The following is a 15091-nucleotide window of genomic DNA, read 5'->3' as shown; positions in this document are numbered from 1 at the left end:
CCGTCTACCATCACCCCCCAGCCACAGGTATGGGGCGGCATGGGGTGGAGGGGATGAGCTTGACCCCACACCCTGGGCAAGAGGAGAGAAGAGCTTGCTGAGCTATTTCAGGCTCCAAAGGAGCTGACCCAGAGGAAAGGGGGAGCAAGTGCGTTTAGCTCTTCTGGATGAAGCCCCTTGTGCTGCCTTTGGGTCTCTGGGAGGGGCACACACAGGGGAATCAGGTGACCTCTGCTCATGCAGCCCCCCAGGTGTGGTTGGGGACAGTCTCCATCAGGTCCCATGGAGCACTATGGAGCCCGGGGCCGGGCTGGGGGACCCTGAGCTGAGTACTCAAGAAGAGAAGTCGTCAGGAGGAAGGGCATCTAGGCAGAGGGACCAGGGTGGCTAAAGGTGTGGAGGTCAGGACAAGAGTGCTGTGGAGACACACAGCCCAGCCGAAGGCAGAAGTGGGGGCACCAGGACTTCAGTGGAGGTCGCAGGGCACCACTCCAGGCAGACACGTGACCTGAAAGCCACACTCGGCTCCCTCCCTGTGGTGTGCAGAGCTGGCTCACATTGGATCGGCAGAGCCGACGGCTAAGTCTTAAGGAATTTTGCTAGCTGGTTGTTAAACAGCCATTATTAATAATTATATAAACTTAACAATTAGTTGTATTAAAAACAATTAGCAAATAAAATATATCACTTCCTAATTATTTTTGTACATATTACTATCATCTATGCTTTTGGGGTTATTTACCCCTACCTTATTTACCTATCTGTGGTAGGGATACCATATAAAGGTGGGAGTATATACACCCTGGAAATTGGCAGATTCTACAGCTGGGGCTTGACTTAATTGTCTAGACTTAAATTGAAGGAAAAATGCAGATTAAACTTCAATGTGTTGTGTCTGTACTCAGTCCATGATGAACAACTCAAAAAGTTGAAGAAATCTTCTTCCAGCATTTGAAAACTATCATCTGACTCAGCAGAGAAGTCACTCAGGTCATTGACAATACTGAAATGCCAACTCAGATCTCCCTATTTCACTTTTCTCTTTCTCATTAACTTCAAAGAATATCGACCAACATTCATGTCAGAATTTCAGGCACAGAGCTGGTGTTAAAAACTCCACTGCTTCCACCCCAGAGGCCTCTGGACAGGGCCAAAGGTCATCCTTGGTCAAATTCCCCACGCTCCTTTGGACCTGGCTTTCTGGAAGGTCCCGCCTCCCAACCCCTGCCGAAGGCTTGGCGAGGTCTGAAAATCTGAGGCATAGGAGCCAGGCTGCCACCTGGTCTGGGGTGGAAGTTGAATGGGTGTCCTCCTACCTGGGACTACAGCCAGCCTTGAGCTCTATATTTTCCATCCACCTGCCAGCAACCTAGAAATCAGTGTGTAGGCTGGGCAGAGGAATCACATTTATTGGAGGGATGGTGGGGGCAGGGCTGGGTGTGGGTGGAGGAGGATCAGGTGGCTAGGAAACCCCCATCAACTGGCAAGGTGCAGCCCGTGGTCATGCTGCTCCGGTCACTCAGCAGGAAGAGGATGGTGTCCACCACATTCTCCACCTCTTTGGACGGGGTGGGGGTCAGGGTGTGGGTGTAGATGAAGGGGGCTGCCTTTCACCCTTCCCTACCGCCCCTCACCCGGGCAGGCATAAGGGCTACAGCTGCAACTCCCAGCTGGGCTCCCACCCAACTCACCAGCAAACCTCCCAAGTGGAATGCGGTCCAGCATGGGCTTTCCCTTCTGGGGGTCACTCCAGTTGGCCCGGCCCATGGGTGTCATCACCACTGTAGGGTTCACTGCATTCACCCGGATCTGCACCGGGACACGCAGAGGGTCAGAAAGGTGGGCTGGGGTGCCCTGGGCAAGGTGGGCTGGGTGGTGGGAGGCACCTCAGCGGGGCTCACCTTGTGTGGCCCAAGCTCCAGAGCCATCACCTTGGTCAGCATGTCCATAGCACCCTTGGTGGAGCCTGTGAGGAGAGATGGCATGCCTGGAGCCTGGGCTGGCTGCAGGCTGGGCGACGGGGGCGGGGGCGGAGGCCAGGGTACAGCTTGGGCTCACGCACAGTAGACGCTGTGGTTAGTCAGTGCGCGCTGGGAGGCCTGGCTGGAGACATTCACGATGGACCCCTGGGCTCCCCGAGCTATTAAGCCCTGGGCCACGATCTGGAATTGCAAAGGGAGCATGAAGCAGAACTAGCGTCACCCTTCAGTTCCCATCCTGTCCTGAGGACAGCTCACCTGAGACACCTGGATGACAGCCCGCAGGTTTATGTCGAACGACCTGGAGGCAGATGGACAGACCGGGGTCAGGGACTGGGGCTGCTGCTGCAGGGGACAGCACTTCCCCCCCAGGTTCCTTCACCCGCCAGCTCACGTGTCAATCGCCTCCTTAGTGACTTCCAGGAAGGGCTGAAGCAGTGCCACGGCGGCGTTGTTCACCAGCAGGTCCACAGGGCCCACTCCGCCCAGCGCCCGCTCAGTGGCCTCCCAGTCACCCAGGTCCACGCACACGGGCTCTATCCCGGGGCACTGTGTGTGTTGAGTGGTGGGGGTCCAGCTACCAGAGGCTCCATGCCCAAGAAGGGGCACAGCTGGGCCACTGCCACGCCAGGGAGGGGGCCTGGATCTGGGTGACCTTTAGGCTCGATCCGGGGAGGGGTTAGGGGTCCCAGAGGAGCCTTCCACCTTCTCGCGGCTGCTAAGTGGGGGGGGGGGGGGGGGGGGCGGCAGTTACCGCAGCCTCTGGGCCACTGGGCAGCTCAGGGCTTCGGGAACAAGAGCCTGGCCCCGCCTCCAGCCAGTCCACCTCCTCCCTGGGTCCTAGCGCCTCTGCCCAGGGCCTGCAAAGCAGCCAGGCGCTTCTGCCTCTCTCCAAGCCCAGGGGGCGTCACAGTTGTCTCGGCCACTCGAGCACCCACGGAGGCCCCGCGCCCTGGGAGGGGGTGTTGAGGGTCCTTGGTGTCCCCAGCGCCTGGCTCCCGCGCGTGCAGGGCCCGCTCCCGCCCGTCGCCCGCTGCGCTGGGGCAGGGCGGCGCCTACCTCGCGGACCAGGCTGTCCAGGTCGGCCCGGGTCCGGCTCACGGCCACCACCTGCACACCCGCCGCGTGCAGCGCCTGGACCATGCTGCGCCCGATGCCTGCGGGGAGCGCAGCTCAGTGCTGGCGCCCCTCCCCGGCCGCCCCGGCCACCGCCCCCGGCCCCCGGCCCACCTTTGCCCGCTCCGGTCACGAGCGCCCGGCGGCCCGCGAGCCCCAGCTCCATGGCGTTGCGGTTAGGCCCTGCGCGCCGCGACCGCCCAACTGCGAGCCCGGGATTGCACGAGGCCGCCGGGAGGGCGCGGGGCGGGGCCAGTCGCGGGGCGGAGTCCTGGCGGGGGGCGGGGACACCCACAGAGAGGCCCAGCCTGCAGGGGCGATTGGCCGAAAGCAGTGGGCGCGGCTGGGGCGGGGCAGGCGGGGTCCGCGCTGGGCCTGGGAGCCGGGTGTCTCAAACTGCCCGCTGGCGACCCAGCAACCCGGCGTGAACTGGGTCTAGCGGCTCTTAGCCGGCATTTCTTCCCTGCCAAGAAGAGGATTACGTACTAACATGGTAGTTAATACCAGAAAGAACGTGTAGCTACACGTGAAGCGGAGAACGCAATGCTAACATTTCTGTTTTTGTTTCTGAGAAGAGTTTGGCAGAAAGGATGGCAGGCGCCCCTGCCCCAGCCCTGGGGTGGCTCCTGCCTGCTCACCTGTAGTGCCCAGAGGGAAGAGTTTGATCGGCCATAGAAGCCTGAAGGAGAGGCCGTGGCGACAAAGGGCCCCTTTAGCCTCCAAGGAGTTGAGCCCAAAGTCAGCCCTGCCAGCCCGCAGGAGGCCACCAGCACTTGTAAGAACTTGGAGAGGACAGGAAGGGATAGGATTGGGGTCATCGAGGCACATGGTGGCCAGCAAGAGCGAGCTCTGCTTCCTGAGGCTTCAGGGTCAGTCACAGATGTACTTGTGCCCGCGTGCACACAGGCACCCCGGAAAAGCTGTTTTCTTCTGTGGGTCATGATGGGAAAGTCTAGGACCACTGTCCCAAGGACCTTCTGTGGCCAAGAGGAAGGAATGAGTGATTGCAGGGCCTTGGGATCACTGGAGCTTTGGGCCCAGATAGGGGGCTGTGACAGGCTCGATGTGAGCAGAGGCAGCAGGAGGCATAGGTTTGAGAAGCCCCTGAAGGATGGCCAAATGAGTCCTCCCCTGGTGGCCCCGAGGTGCAGCTCACAACCCCTGGCCGCCCAGCAAACCCTGCCTTCTGCTCCTGACCTTGGACCCTGCCTGCCAGAGGCCAAGCAAGGGACAGCCTCCAGCCTGTCCCTCCTGAAAGGCACATCTGTTTAGGTCCCTTCGGTGGCTTTCCCTTGCCCCGAGAATGGATCCAAATCCTTTCACTTGTCTTGTGGTCATCAGTGGGCGGCAGGCGTGCCCCGAGCCAGCCTCGGCCAAAACATTGCTCTGAGAGGCCCTGCGGGCTGGCAGGAAGTGCTCTCGGCATTCCCCACCCCACTCCACGCCCTGTGCTCTCCTGTCTAGCAGTACCAGGGCCCGGAGGGCCCCAACCCAACCCCTCAGCCCCTGCCCGCCTGCCCAGGGTTGGACACTGAGCTAGTCCAGCTGACTGACCAGCCACCTCAGCCCTCATAACACCCACACCCTGGCCTCCAAGATGGCACATACCACGTGGGGACCTGACCCAGGCAAGCACAGCTGGAACCCAGCAGGGCTGGCGAGACCCTCTGGCCACTCCAGCTGCAAGGCTGTTGTCCCCGGATTCAGGCCAAGGACAGTATTTAGAGCAGCAGCTGTGGATGCCTCCCCAGCTTGGGCTGCTGTCTCCTGGATGGTGTCGCGGGGGGCGGTGTGCCCAGAGGTGGGGCTGGGTTCCCTAGGGTTGGATAAACTAGAAGGGTACAGCCCCTTCCCGTCAGCCCGGGCTGAGCGCTGGGTTTCATCTTCCCTAGGGATGGCCTAGGGAGGGCACGGGGCATCTCCCCACAGCTCCGCAGATCCTCTGCTCTCTCCAATGGGCAGCAATCGACCGATGAGCCAGGATGCTGGGCTGAAGGGCTGGGCCAGAGTGTCAGGGGAGGGAAGGTGGCTGCAGGCCGCCCGCTGCCCTCAGTCCTCTGCCCTCTTCCTGGGGCTGCTTGGGTATTACAGGTTGGGGCATGGACATGAGGAATCTCCTCCTTGAGAAGGAATGCTGGCCCTTTAGCCAAAAGGTGGGGTCAGCGGTGGAATCCGATTGGCTTCAGGCTTGGCCCCCTCATTGCTTCACGGAAGGTAAAATGTGCACCCCGCCAATCCCGGACCGAACCCTCGTGGCTTGCCCCTCCAGAACCCTGGCATGTGCTGGTTCCCACAATGACCTCCGTTTATTTCGGCAAATGAACCGGAACACACCGGAGGACGTGGTGAGTGGGGATGACAAGGGCGGGGTCTCTGGCAGGGAGGGGGTGGATGCGGATGAGTGTGGCAGCTGCTGGTCTGCATGGCTGTGGGACGGGCAGAGGCGGCAGGGCGATGGTGGGGAGCATGGAGGTGGAGCGGGAGAGCTGCGAGCCCGTGGGGTGGGGCATGTGGGTGGAGCTGTGGTCCAGGCATGGGGCCTTGGCGCTGCAAGCGGGGTCCTGCTGGCCTCTGCGTGCAAGGCGCTCTAGGAGGCCAGGTACCCGCCGTCCACAAGGATGCCCAAAGCCGCTGGTGGAGGCGCTGAGGTCGCTGAGCAGGAAGAGGATGCTGTTGACCACGTCCTCCACCTCTGCAGCAGACGGTGGGCCGCGTCAGTGGGACTCAGCCCAGCTGCCCTGGGCACACCTGCCACCCCCCACACCCCCTGTGGCCCATCGACCTGCAAACTTCTGCAGTGGGTGACGCTCCTTCAGCTTGCGGAGGACCTCGGGGTCTGCCGTGACGTGCTTGCCCATGGCCGTCAGCACCACCGTGGGGTTCACGGAGTTCACCCGAATCTGGGGCCAAGGGCAGTGGACTAGTCCTGCCCCCACAGGCTTCAGTCCCCACCCCGTCCAGCTGAGCTTGCTCACTGTGAGGGGTCAACCCCTGACCCCACTGCCCAGAGCCTTGGGTGGGCCGCAGGACTGTCTCACCCCCCTGCCCCCATTTTCATTCTCCCAGCCCGCAACCTTGACCTCCAGGACCAAGCCCCACAGTCCCCAGCCCCCACACCCCCCAATGCTCCCATGCCTACTTTGTGTGGCCCCAGCTCCATGGCCATGGCTTTGGTCAGCATGGTCATTCCGCCCTTGGTGCAGCCTATGAGGGGAGAGCAGCACTGTGGACCCCTAGAGATTTAGGCTTCTTTGCCCAGAGGCCCAGCCCCAGAGCCCAGAGGCTCTGGCGTGGAATGGGGTGTACAGTCTGGGCCGAGGGACTCACTGTAGGCAGCTAGGTTGGGAAAGGTGACATGGGCCACCATGCTGGAGACATTAACGATGGAGCCAGGTACCCCACGGTCGATCATGCCCCGGGCCACGATCTGGAAGCAGAGTGGGAGAGGGGGCAGCCTGACCCCAGTGCACCCCCACCCGGGCTGTGTCAGCACTGGGCCATGTCAGCCCTGGGCCACACCCTCCCCCTGCTGGCTCACCTGGGAGACCTGGAACACAGAGCGCAGGTTCACATTGAAGGACCTGGGGGGAGAGCGGACAGTCAGCTGGACGTGGGCCACATCTGCCCCACATCCTCAGCAGCCCCCTCCCCAGCCCACCTGCTCTTCCACTCCCCACCTGTCAAAGACCTCCTTGGTGGTCTCCAGGAATGGATATGTCAGGGCCACGGCAGCGTTGTTCACCAGCAGGTCCACGGGGCCCACGCTGCCCAGCGCCCGCTCCGTGGCCTCCCAGTCACCCAGGTCCACACACACCGGTTCTACCCCAGGGCACTGTGAGGAGGCATTGGGCAGTGATGCTGGGGTGGGAGGTCGCAGCAGGCTCTTGAGGATCCCCAGGGGTGTGGGGGGCCGGCCGGGGCCATGGCGGGGCTTGGCGCCTCACCTCCTTGGAGAGGCTGACCAGGTCGGCGTTGGTGCGGCTCACAGCCACCACTCTGGCTCCCAAGGCATGCAGGACCTTCACAGTGTCCCGCCCGATCCCTACAGGGGTGCAGTGGGAGGCACATGGCCCCAAGCATCTGCATCAGGGCTGGGGGTGGGGGCTGCAGCTTTGCTGCTCAGGAAAGAGCAGTGGGAGGGTGCTGGCCAGGGGGTGATCGCCTGGGATTAAATGAGCGCCTGATCAGAGGCCTGCCAGCCAGCATCCAGTCAAGGGAGGCCCCAGAGGGTGGCTCCTTCCCACCGGGCCCAGGGAAGAGGCCTTGGCTGGGACCCCCATCTGCCCAGCCTGAGGCTGCGGGCTGCCCTCCATGGTGGTCTGGGGGGAGATCTTGCACTGAGCAGGGAGGGGCTAGTGTCCTGTCCCAACGGGGCCTGCTGGGTGGTGGGAAGCTGCCCAGACCCAGGTCCTAGGGCCGTGGGTGGGGGACAGTTGCTGATGGGGCCGGTTAGGACAGACACAAGGGACTCACAGACCTCAGTGTGGACCTGTGAGGCTTCGGGTCTGGCCAGCTTGCTCTCCACCTCAGGCCCCCGCCCCCATGCTCTGCTCACACTCACCTTTCCCTGCCCCTGTCACCAGGGCCTTCAGCCCATGGAAATTCAGCTGCATCATGCTGGCTCCAAGCCTCTGTCCAGCGGGAGAGGAGGACCTGGAGGTTTTATAGACCTGGCTGGAGCAGGAATGTGTATGGGTCACCAAAGGACAAGAGGCGGGGCCCCCGGGCCAGGGTGGGGCATCAGTGCAATAGGAAGCTATTGCTTCCTGTTGGCACGAGCTGACTCCCCTGGAGGGGCCTCCCCTTTCCCCCACACTCCACAGGCTCTGGGCAGAGTCTCCATCCTGGGTTTGAAAAGAAATTAAAAATAAATCCTGGATTGAGGGACCGTGCCACCTCTTGGCTGGCTGGGGACAGATGGCCTGGAGCTGGCCCGTGCAAGCCCTGGGCCCAGGGGCCCGGGCTGATGGCCAAGGCACACTGCGCCTTGCTTGAAGTTGGTCCCCTGCTCCCACCAACTTCAACCCCTTGATGGCCCCAGTGTGTAGGCCACTAAGTCCTGGCCATGCAAGCCTAGGTCTCTGCCCTCTGCCCACAGATGTGACCTCCCTGAGGCATCCTCCTCTCTCTCAGATTTCCAAATCTGTGGACTCTTCTGGGGAGAGGCAGGTAAAGAACTTAATACGTGCTCCTTCTTTGTGCCACTTAAAATGCCTGTGGATTCTGATGGTAATTCTATCCTGGGAAGGAGTCTGAGGGTGCATCCCAAGTGCCTCCCATCCTGTGTAACAGGTCTTGCAGGACCAGTGCCTCCTTGGAAGTCTGGGAGTCAGGTCAGGGCATGTGACACCTGCACCAGGCCCTCCAGGTGTGGCCCCAACAGGCAGGTGGGCCCCTGTGCCCTGTCCTCACTCAGAGTCAGAGTCCCCCATAGCCATTGGAAGTTCATTCTTAAGAGGGACTCGGTGCAGGCGGTGGAGGCGGACAACTGAGATCACCTCTGTGCATGAGAGAATCCCCCCGGAATGCACGCAGGAGGCACGCCTGGAAAGCTCCCTTGGGCAGCATGGGGCTGTCTCATCTGCAGTGTCAGCTGCGGGGTCTTCACAACATCCCCAGGACGGAGCACACCTGCTCCACCCCTGTCCTGAGCCCTGGGAGCTGACCTCCAGGTGGCTTGGGGGATAGGGACGTTCAGCAGCGGTGGCCTGGGGGGCAGCCCCCAGCCCCCTGCCCACCCCCTGCCTGATCTACTCACAGAGGTCCCTCTGGGTCGGGGGGCCTCCCAAGTACCCACCCCTTAACAGTCTCCCTACTTCCATCAACCTACACCCCGAATCAAACCCAGCGGTGCCTGCCCTGCTTCACCAAGGCCACCACTACACTCCAGACACATTGTCAAACGCTAGAGAGGATTTTCATTTAAAAATAATTCAGAATAAAAAAAAAACTCTTAAAAAAAAAAAAAGGGGGGGCTGGCCCCGTGGCCGAGTGGTTAAGTTTGTGCACTCCACTGCAGACGGCCCCGTGTTTCGTTGGTTCGAATCCTGGGTGTGGACATGGCACTGCTCATCAAACCACGCTGAGGCAGCGTCCCACATGCCACAACTAGAAGGACCCACAACGAAGAAAATACAACTATGTACTGGGGGGCTTTGGGGAGCAAAAGGAAAAAAAAAAATCTTAAAAAAACAAATTCAGAGTTGCAATGATAGTAGAAGTTATTTTCCTCTGAACCAGAGAGTAATTTGCAAAACTAGCACCCCAGAACCCCCAAACAGCTTAGTGTCTGTTCCCTGCACAACCACAACACACACAACACGTACAATGCCACGCCACTGTCATAGTCCTTAGATCAACACCATGCGTCCTGACCATGTGATGCTCAGCCCCTATTCAGGTTTCATAAGGTGTCCCAATGGTGTTCTTTAAAAAAACAGCTTTATTGCTATGTAATTGATATCCACTAAACTGCACATGTTTATTGTATACAATTTGGAGAGTTTGAACACATGCATTTACCCGTGAAACATCACCACAATCAAGGTCATAAACATATCCATTGCCTCCACAGGTTTCCTCAGCTCTGTTGGCTTTTGTTGGCAGTGACAGTGCATAAGCTGAAATCTGGCCCTTCTCCTGGGCTTGCAGGGTACGGTGCAGAGTGTGGCTCTGGGCACCGTGCTGTTCAGCAGGTCTCTGGAACTTACTCGTCGTGCACAACTGGAACTCCCCATTTCAGTTCTTCCCAGTGAAAGAGTGCAGTCCAGGGTCACGTGTTGTCCTTGGATGTCCCGCCTCCCTAGTCTGTCTCTCTCTGGAGCACTCAGTCGCTGCATCAGCCTTCCAGGCATTAAAAGAAGTGGCTGCCCCAGCTTCACTTCTCAAGTTTCTGGTGAAATGTCTCCTGTGTTCCACACCAGCTCGGAACTATGCAGCGAAAGGGGTTCTGGCACTCTGGGTTCAGCCTCGTGCGACGTACCTGGGCCCAAGACAAATCTGCCACAGGCCATTGAACTGAGCTTCCAAGGAAAGCCAACAGCAGAATCTGCCTAACGTAAGTCAACCAACAGCACACGACCAAACACATGCTACCCTCTCCCCAAAAGATGGCATGACGCCCCTTATCTATCTCTGGTTGATGTTCATTCCTCTTCCAACTGAGTCGTACGCCCTTTAGGTATCCTGTGTAGGGGAGGAAGACATCTCCTTTACCGGCTGTGGGTTATTCTGGCCGGTGAACGAATTACATTCACATGATGCAGAGTAACAGGAGAAAATCGAACAAAGCTTTATAACACGTGTACATGGGACAGCCTCAGGCAATCTGAGCAACTAGCCAAAATGGCTGAAGCCAGCACCTTAAATATCATCTTCAGCTAAAGACAAAGGAGGATGTTGGGGTGGGGGGAGTCAGTTACAGGAGGTTACCAGACAAGTACGGTAACCAAGAGTAAGATTATTATGCAGATTTAAGTCCTTGCCTTCCGCATTGATTTATCAAGACTTTCTAGAGATAAGGTCATCCCCACTTCTTCCTGGTTCACAGAGGGAGACACCTTTACAGATGGAGATTTCCCTTACAAATGTAAATGTCTCTTACCAAAGGGTAAGTAAATTCCACTTTTCAGAGTCTCATTCCCATCTGCAGTTTTCAAAAGTAACCAGCTCAAAATGATCCTCATGCCAAAGAGACATATCTTGGGGTGGCCAATTCCAGGCCCCCACACCTGCAACTTAAAAACTGAGAATGTTAGCCACTGTAAACACGTCTTATGGCAGATGGTGTGGGAACAAGAGGAGAGAAGAGAAAAAATTGGTTAACGTGTGCTCTTGATGTGGGCTCGGTGAGGCGAGGAGTCGAAAGAAAGATTTCTTGGACTCTCAAGGTCTGGTACTAGTGCTCTTTTGTTCAGAGAATAGCATGGGGACAGGACCCATGGGCAGTCCAGGGCTGCAGCATGGGGACAGGACCCATGGGCAGTGAAGAGTGGCAATATGCTGAGGGTTAGGCCTCAATTTATAAGGCATGGGTACGTGACTTATTTCTAAGAGACAAAGGAACGACGTAAAAAGTCGTTAAATGGAACCAGTGCAGGGGGGTCTGGTTATTGTGTGGTCGTATAACTTTAGACTGAATCGGGTCACATAGAGCAGCACGTAGGCCAGGACCCCTGCGACTTCTCTCCCTGGGGCAGCCTTGATCCACATCACTCTGGGAGATCAGATTTTGCCATTCCAAAATATGTCTCTTTGGTGTGATTATTATTATTATTTTTTTTGATTTTATTTTTTTCCTTTTTCTCCCCAAAGCCCCCTGGTACATAGTTGTATATTCTTCGTTGTGGGTTCTTCTAGTTGTGGCATGTGGGACGCTGCCTCAGCGTGGTTTGGTGAGCAGTGCCGTGTCCGCGCCCAGGATTTGAACCAACGAAACACTGGGCCGCCTGCAGCGGAGCGCGCGAACTTAACCACTCGGCCACGGGGCCAGCCCCTGGTGTGATTATTTTTAAGGTCAAAAGACTCAGGAAAAACTTTGACCTTCCCCCTGACTGCCTGAAGGTATTTAAGATGGACGGCCAGTCCCAGGAAGCAGTCATCACGGTGGATAACTGTAGTGTCGTATCAACTGGATGTGATAGACAGGGAGGAAGCTAGCAAGGCCCGTGTGGTCAAAGCCCTCTTCAGCTCCCATTCTCTTCCCAAGGCAGAGCAAACACTTGTTAACGAGCGTTTCTTTTCCACCTCCACGTGAATTGCCTTCCTCCCCTTTGAAGTCCCAAACCACTACTCCCAACACCCTCCTTTGTCTTTAGCAACGATGGTATTGAATGTGGTGGCGCGGGCCATGTTGGCGAGTCACTCAGTTTTCTTGGGTTTCTCCCATGCATACATTTTATTAAACTTTGCTTGATTTTCCCCTGTTAATCTGTCTCATGTTAACTTAATTCTGAGACCAGCCAGAAGAACCTAAAAGGTGGCAGAATACGCCTCCCTTGCCTACGTTATGCAAATCTATTTGTGTAAAAATAATGACGAAATTATCACAGCTCTCTTTTCTGCAGCGGGTCACATGGTCATAACTACTGTTTATCTTCTCCCACTCCTCCATGTTCCGTTGCTCTCAGGGGGTCAAGTTTCCTTGCCCAGTGGCTAAGATCTCTGCACGTCCAATATTTTGGTCACCACTTTGGCTCTGCTACCATTGTGTTAATCATGACCAATTTCTCTTTGGGGATTAAATGCCACCTGTTGGCCCTTGTCACCCTGGGATCCCCCTGGATCCCAGTGAATTCAGGAACCCCAGATCAATGGCAGCAGTTCCCGCTGAGAGTTCCGGCCTCCAGAAAAGAGCCTCTTTAGACCTCTTCAAGGATGCTGGGGCACCCATCATGAATTTATTTCTCTAAAGTGTGGTGAACATCCATCCTCTGGGCCCTCCGAGGGGGGTGAGCAGGCCCAACACTAACATTCCAATCTCTCTGTGCCTTTGGGGACCTTCCTCTGCAGCGTGCCTAGGAAGTTCTGGCCTTTTCAGTTCATTCAGAGTGGCCATATTTGGGTCCGGGTTTCAGTCCACCAACCAAGCACACTGGTGGAGCCCCTGAGCTGCTCGCACTCTCTCCCAGAATCAAGATCTCTGCTGAGTGAGCCCACGTCTCTCTTCGTCTTCGTGTGGCTTTCGGTTCCTTCCTCACTGGACCCAGCCCCTTAGGGTCCTTTCCACACAGATTCCTCCCCTCTTCTCTCGCTATAAATCAGCAAAACCGCACAGTTCTTCCAGTGTGCACCCCACGTCTCCACGGGTCACACTTTGTACTTCAGCCCCTGGGAGCTGCTGAAACTTAAGGGTCTAGAGCAGAGAGAGGCGGTGGGCCGTGTCCTCAGAAGGACCAGCCAGTCCCTGCAAGACGACGCCCTCGGGAGAGGCCGCTATGGGTTCTTCAGGCAGAGGGACACTGAGCTCCTGGGCCGCGGCTGAAGGGCCCTTCTCCCGGGAAAAGGAGCTCAGCGGCGCTCCGTGGTTCAAAGCGTCCGCCCACCTGGCCGTGCCTGGCCCCAGGCCCCGTTCATTGCGGATTAATGCTGCAGGGTTAACGAGAGGAGCCTGCGGGGTGAGCAATGCGGTTTGCGGCGTTACTCAGGAGGAGGTTTTGAGTTTGGTTTTGGAAATCTTGGCCCTGCAACCACGCGGGATCGGCGCGCTTCCGAGGGTCACCCAGCCCCTTCCGGGTTCCTCCTGTGGCTCTCGGTCTGGGAATGTTCGTCCCCAATGTCCCCAGCGCCCTTAGCGCCCATTCCACTTGAGCCGGGGAGCGCCACCCACCCTGCGAGGCCGGCCCGCGGGATGGGAAATGCTGTGCAGAGCACAATCCGGCGGGTCCAGCAGGCGGGATGACCAGACTGCGTCCGGGCCTCCTTCACGCCCCGGCTGGCCACCGAGGGTGTCTCTGAGCCCAGGCCCCGGAGGCGGCGTAGGGGAGGGTGGCAAGGGCAAGGGCCCCGGGGCAGGAGGAGCCGAGAAGCCAACAGCCAGGGCTGCCAGGCCGACTGCTGCTGGGCCCAGGAGACAGGGCAGAGGGCCCAGGCCGCCTGAGGGCCTCACACAGCCTCCCACGCTCATATGCACACCACACGCCACCCCCACCACCACACACCACACACACCACACACACGGCAGACACCACAGACACCACCACACACAACACACACACCCCACACACAGCAGACACCAAAGACACCACCACACACCACACACACCACCACACACCACCACATACCACACACACCACCATGTACCACACGCACGGCAGACACCAAAGACACCATCACACACCACACACACCACACACACCACCACACACCACGCTCACGGCAGACACCACAGACACCACAGATATTCACATACCACACACATCACCACACACACCACACAGCAGACACCACAGACACACCACACACCACACACACCACACACATTACACATACCACCACATATCACACACACAGCAGACACCACAGACACCACATACACCACAGACACCACCACACACCACACACACGGCAGACACAACAGACACATCACACACCACACACACCACTACGTACCACACACACGGCAGACACCAAAGACACCACCACACACCACACACACCTCACACACCACCACATACCACACACCACCATGTACCACACACACGGCAGACACCACAGACACTACAGATATTCACACACCACACACACCACACAGCAGACACCACAGACACACCACACACATCAGACATACCACCACATATCACACACACAGCAGACACCACAGACACCACATACACCACACACACCACCACATATCACACACACCACAGACATTCACATGCAACACACACCACACGCATCACATACATTCACAAACCACACACATCAACACACCGCCACATACCACACACACTGCAGACACCACAGGCACCATAGATATTCACACACCACACACATCACCACACACACCACACACATCACACACAATCACAAACCAAACACACTACCACATACCACACTCACTGCAGATACCACAGACACACCACACACCACACACACCACCACATACCACACACGACACCAAACACACATACAACCACACACATACATGGAACATAGACACCACACATACCACACGCACATACACACACACAGACCACACATACACCATATGTACCACACACATCACACACATTCACAAACCACACACATCACCACATACTACACAAACCACACATTCACAAACCACACATATCACACACACCACACACACTACACACGTCACACAGCCCACCACACACCACACACACCAGCACATACCACACATACCACAGACTCCACAGACACCACAGACATTCACATACCACACACATCACACACATCACACATATCACACACACCACCACATACCACACACACAACATACAACACCAAACACACATATGGCCACAGACATACAC

General features: G+C 57.6%; 2 protein-coding genes and 1 long non-coding RNA gene across 4 annotated transcripts; 1 reads left to right on the top strand and 2 right to left on the bottom strand.

The window, feature by feature from the left end:
• Nucleotides 1-1384: 1384 nt before the first annotated feature.
• DCXR (dicarbonyl and L-xylulose reductase) lies at nucleotides 1385-3716 on the bottom strand. 2 transcript variants are annotated; one of them, XM_023651745.2, is made up of 8 exons: nucleotides 3210-3716; nucleotides 3039-3136; nucleotides 2374-2528; nucleotides 2238-2280; nucleotides 2063-2162; nucleotides 1902-1966; nucleotides 1692-1809; nucleotides 1385-1558 (listed from the first exon to the last, which is right to left on the bottom strand). In XM_023651745.2, the coding sequence occupies exons 1-8, from the start codon at nucleotides 3259-3261 to the stop codon at nucleotides 1455-1457; spliced, it is 735 nt and encodes a 244-aa protein (XP_023507513.1). In that variant the 5' UTR covers nucleotides 3262-3716; the 3' UTR covers nucleotides 1385-1454. The 2 variants fall into 2 exon arrangements, with proteins under 2 accessions (XP_023507513.1, XP_023507512.1); XM_023651744.2 differs by having other exon boundaries at nucleotides 1902-1987; nucleotides 3210-3365.
• Nucleotides 3717-3737: 21 nt separating this feature from the next.
• LOC138916076 (uncharacterized) lies at nucleotides 3738-12023 on the top strand. The gene is made up of 4 exons (XR_011422729.1): nucleotides 3738-3870; nucleotides 5365-5440; nucleotides 9670-10152; nucleotides 11409-12023. It is a non-coding gene; the product is annotated as an uncharacterized lncRNA (long non-coding RNA).
• On the bottom strand, nucleotides 5383-7841 carry LOC100146938 (carbonyl reductase [NADPH] 2). The gene is given in 9 exon segments (XM_005597040.4): nucleotides 5383-5718; nucleotides 5720-5787; nucleotides 5878-5995; nucleotides 6235-6299; nucleotides 6423-6522; nucleotides 6634-6676; nucleotides 6773-6927; nucleotides 7040-7137; nucleotides 7657-7841. Coding segments are annotated over 9 exon segments (738 nt in total). The 5' UTR covers nucleotides 7712-7841; the 3' UTR covers nucleotides 5383-5682.
• Nucleotides 12024-15091: the final 3068 nt, after the last annotated feature.

This window comes from Equus caballus, chromosome 11 (genome assembly GCF_041296265.1).
Source record: "Equus caballus isolate H_3958 breed thoroughbred chromosome 11, TB-T2T, whole genome shotgun sequence".
NCBI classification, from domain to species: Eukaryota; Metazoa; Chordata; class Mammalia; order Perissodactyla; family Equidae; genus Equus; species Equus caballus.
This window is presented reverse-complemented; position numbering and strand designations above follow the sequence as displayed.